Genomic DNA, 3,535 nt, shown 5'->3' on the forward strand with positions numbered 1-3,535 from the left:
TAAGAAACAACAAAAACGCACTTTGACAACTTCTCAGCCTTTGATTAAGCCACACCAAGAGGCATGCTACAAATGTAACAATGCAGCATTTGCCAATTAACTTAAATCCTGCTCCCCCTTAAGCTCACCGTGACCTGTTTTAGTGTCCTGTAACTTATCCTTTAGAAAGCTTACTCTCAATCAATAACAAGTCCAACCTAAGGGCACCCCCCTCCAATGACTGACTTCTAGAAAACAAGTTATTTCTTAACTTTTTATTGACATTGGCAAATTAAAATAGAATAAATTAACAAGTATTTTTTCAAAAAAATGTTTTGTACAAAAATACTGTCAAAATTTCCTAAAAAGCTTTCAACACAGTAGTATCTTTTCATGTACTGAATATAACTATTAGCACAGTGTCAAAAATGTTGAAGACAGAAACAAAATAAAAATCTGTGAAATGTTTGCCACTGACGACATTCCACACCCTATTATTGTCTGTACATATGGGGGAGGGGAGACAGCCAACTTTAAAGTGAACGGTATGACTTTTCCTGATCCGGAACAGTTTGGCCCACATCTGTTTACTCTTCCAGTTTAGCATATTTGAAAACTTAAGTCTGTACTCAAATGCATAGTTAAAAAAAAAAAATGAAGCGAGATGGCAGCTTGTGCAGTGGTAATATCTGCCCTTCAAAGTTCATGCAGCCAACGAATGCAATTTTTCCTTTCACTCATAAATCTGAATGCAGCGCAGTCATTTGAAACCATCTACAAAATCCACAAGATTAAGCAGTTTGCCAAGATTAATATCTAACAGTTGAGCACTGGAGAAAGTGAGGAAATAAGTAAAAACAAACAACAAAAAAGACCAAGTTAGCTAGATATTTCAACTACATAAGGGAGGTGTAAAAACAAGAACAGGAAAAAAAGTGGCAGCAATCTTTTTTTTTTTAACCAATTTGTACAAGTTTATAGTTTACTTTTTTTTTTTTCCAGGTTCTCAAACCTTTCAGGATCTGAAAAGTGAGATACTGCGTCTAAGGGAATGTTTTTTTTGTTTTTTGTTTTTTTTTGTTTTGTTTTTTTTTTAATTCACACCGAAGAAGTTGGGGGTGGGGGTTGGGGAGGGTGATTTCTTTCGCCCGCCGCCTCCGCCGCCGCCGCCGCCGCCGCCGAGGTTAACCCAGTCAACAGCTGACTCTGCTGGGCTGCTGTTTGCACACGAAGTCCGTCATAAAATCAAACTCGTTTTGGCCGAGCCAGAGTTCGGGCAGCTCCTTGATGCGGTCCAAACCCATTTCTATCACCAAGGACATAAGCACTTCCTCGTCGATGAAATCAGTGTCTATGACATTGGGCGGCAGCATTGCCCCGGGGACGTGAGCCACCGAGGCGGGCATGGTGTTGCCACCGCCGCCGCCGCTGCTGCTGCCCGCGCCGCTGCCGCCAGCGCCGCCCGAGGTGCCGCCGGAGCCGCCGGGGGTGCCGCTGCCGCCCGCGCCGCCAGGGGTGCTGCTGCTGCCGCCGCTGTGCTTGGGGTTGCAATCTCGGAAGTGCTGGTTTGTCCCGTTCATCTGGTGGCCTGCAGCGGGGTGCAAATCCGGCATGTAGTGGTTGTGGGGGTAGGGGTGATGGTTGAAATACTGGTTGTTGAGCTTCTGCAGCTGCATGCTGGCCGGCAGGGAGCCTCCCTGGCTGGCCACCGGGGGGCCCATGAACTGGGAGTTGTTGAACCTGGCGGCGGGGGCCAGAGCGCTCGGGGGGTGCCCCCCGTTCACAGTCCCCGGCCCCATGGCGTGCCTGATGCCGCTCGTGGCATTCATGTTGCCCGCGCCGTAGTGTATGTGCTCGCCCATGAGGGCGTTGAAGGCGTGCTGGGGCTGCTGCTGCTGGTGGTGATGTGGGCTCGGGAACTGCCCCATGCCCATGCGGTGGGCAGGGTGGTGGTGCAGCCCGTTGGTGCCGTCGGGGAAGCGCCCGTGGTTCATGGCCATCATATGGTCTGCCATTTCCAGTCCTGAAAGCGAAACGGGCAGACGCTTGAGACCCGCGCCACACGTGTCGCCCACCAGAGAGCACCCCACTTCTGTCGCCCCTGGACCCGCGCGCACGTCAAGCAGCAGACCACCACCACACCACCACCACCACCACCACCCGGGGAGGGAACCCACCGGCAGAGTCCGTGCACCCGAGCTCGCCACCTCGGCAGACCTGCCGCCCGCCGGACCCGCACAGCCTGGCGCTGCGCGATCGGGCCCCTTCCCCAGCGATCCGGGAGCGGAGGGGGAGGGGGGGGGCGACCGGAGCCCACACCCCCCTAGGTTCTCCGAAGTGGCCTAATAAAGGAAGTGCCCCGGAGCCCGGCCGCGAACTTCAGGCATTCAATCAGCCCTCCTCACCCTGTGGTTGCACATCCTGTTGTTATTCCCCAGCTCCGCCTCACGCTCGTCCCCGGGGCTAGCCCTGCCCTCGGAGGACGAGGCTGGCAGCAGCCCTGGCCAGCTTCGCCCGCCGCGCTCACCTTCCGTCTTGGCGATTTCTGCTCGGAACACCGAAGGCGGGCTCGTCGGGTCCAGGACCGGCTCAGCAGCACATAGAGCGGCGGCCGAGGGGCTGTGAGGCGCTCGCTCGTGCGGGGTTGGCGCCGAGGTCTTGCAGCAGCCGCTGGGGCAGATTGCGAGCCGTTCCCTTTTCTTTTCCCTCCGCTGCTGCCCTCGCCGCTCTGCAGGACCGCCCGGCAGCTGCCAACAATGAGCTGTGTTTCTTAGGGCTTTGGCCACAGTTAATATAAAGATCTCAGGAAGGGCGGAGCGAGAGCCTCTCCAGCGGCGAGTGGGAAGATGCGGATTTCCGGAACTCGAGCGCCCTGGATCGGGTCCCCCCGAGCCGCGGCCGCGGGTCCGCGCGGCACGTGCGCAGAGGCTGCGCGCCCCGGCGCCGCCCTGAACTTCTCCGGGACTGTGGATGTCTTTCTGGCCCCCCAAAATGCGAGGGTTGTGCCTGCCACCTCCGGGGCAAGGAGCTAAGCCTCTCGGCCACCCAGTGCAAAGGAAGCACCTACAGGAGAGGAGCAAAGAGCACTCTCCGCCTCCCTCTGGCCAGATCTCCCCACCCCCCCAGCTCGCTCGCCCGGTTCACCTAGTGATCTGCCCTGCCCTCTACAGGAAAAGGGGGTTCGTTCAGCCTCCCCGCCCTGCAGAGTTTTCTTGGGTGCAAAAGCCTCCCCAACCTGCGAAGAATGGCTGTGCTTTTCCGAGTTAGGCTTTTAAAGGACCGAGCCTGCCCTGTCCTCTGAGCGCGCTTTCCTGAGCAGCCGCGCCTTTGTGTTTTTACACGGGCAGCGTGTAAACCTAACCGAGATATTTTCTGCGTGTGGCTGCATTTCCCTCGCCTCCACTCTTCAAGGACAGGGGCTGGGGGCGGGGAGCGGCTGCGGCTGCAGGTGGACGGAGCGCGCACACAGGCCCGGTCGGCTCCGTTCCCGCGTTCGGGGGGAATCCGCTCCACTCTTTCTTGTCTACTCCACGTTGTCTCGGAGTACGTGTGCTTC

The 3,535-nt window shown here is 56.1% G+C and overlaps 1 protein-coding gene across 1 annotated transcript; it reads right to left on the reverse strand.

Annotated features, from left to right (window-relative positions):
* Positions 1-1,142: 1,142 nt before the first annotated feature.
* On the reverse strand, positions 1,143-2,734 carry Cited2 (Cbp/p300 interacting transactivator with Glu/Asp rich carboxy-terminal domain 2). Its single transcript, XM_059273054.1, has 2 exons — positions 2,507-2,734; positions 1,143-2,002 (listed from the first exon to the last, which is right to left on the reverse strand). Exon 2 carries the CDS (start codon positions 1,992-1,994, stop codon positions 1,173-1,175), a length of 822 nt encoding a protein of 273 aa, XP_059129037.1. The 5' UTR covers positions 1,995-2,002; positions 2,507-2,734; the 3' UTR covers positions 1,143-1,172.
* Positions 2,735-3,535: the final 801 nt, after the last annotated feature.

Source organism: Peromyscus eremicus, chromosome 8b, assembly GCF_949786415.1.
Source record: "Peromyscus eremicus chromosome 8b, PerEre_H2_v1, whole genome shotgun sequence".
NCBI classification, from domain to species: Eukaryota; Metazoa; Chordata; class Mammalia; order Rodentia; family Cricetidae; genus Peromyscus; species Peromyscus eremicus.

Bases quoted from the DNA above. Each gene is read 5' to 3' on its own strand.
- Cited2 (XM_059273054.1), bottom strand. From the start codon at position 1,994: ATGGCAGACCATATGATGGCCATGAACCACGGGCGCTTCCCCGACGGC.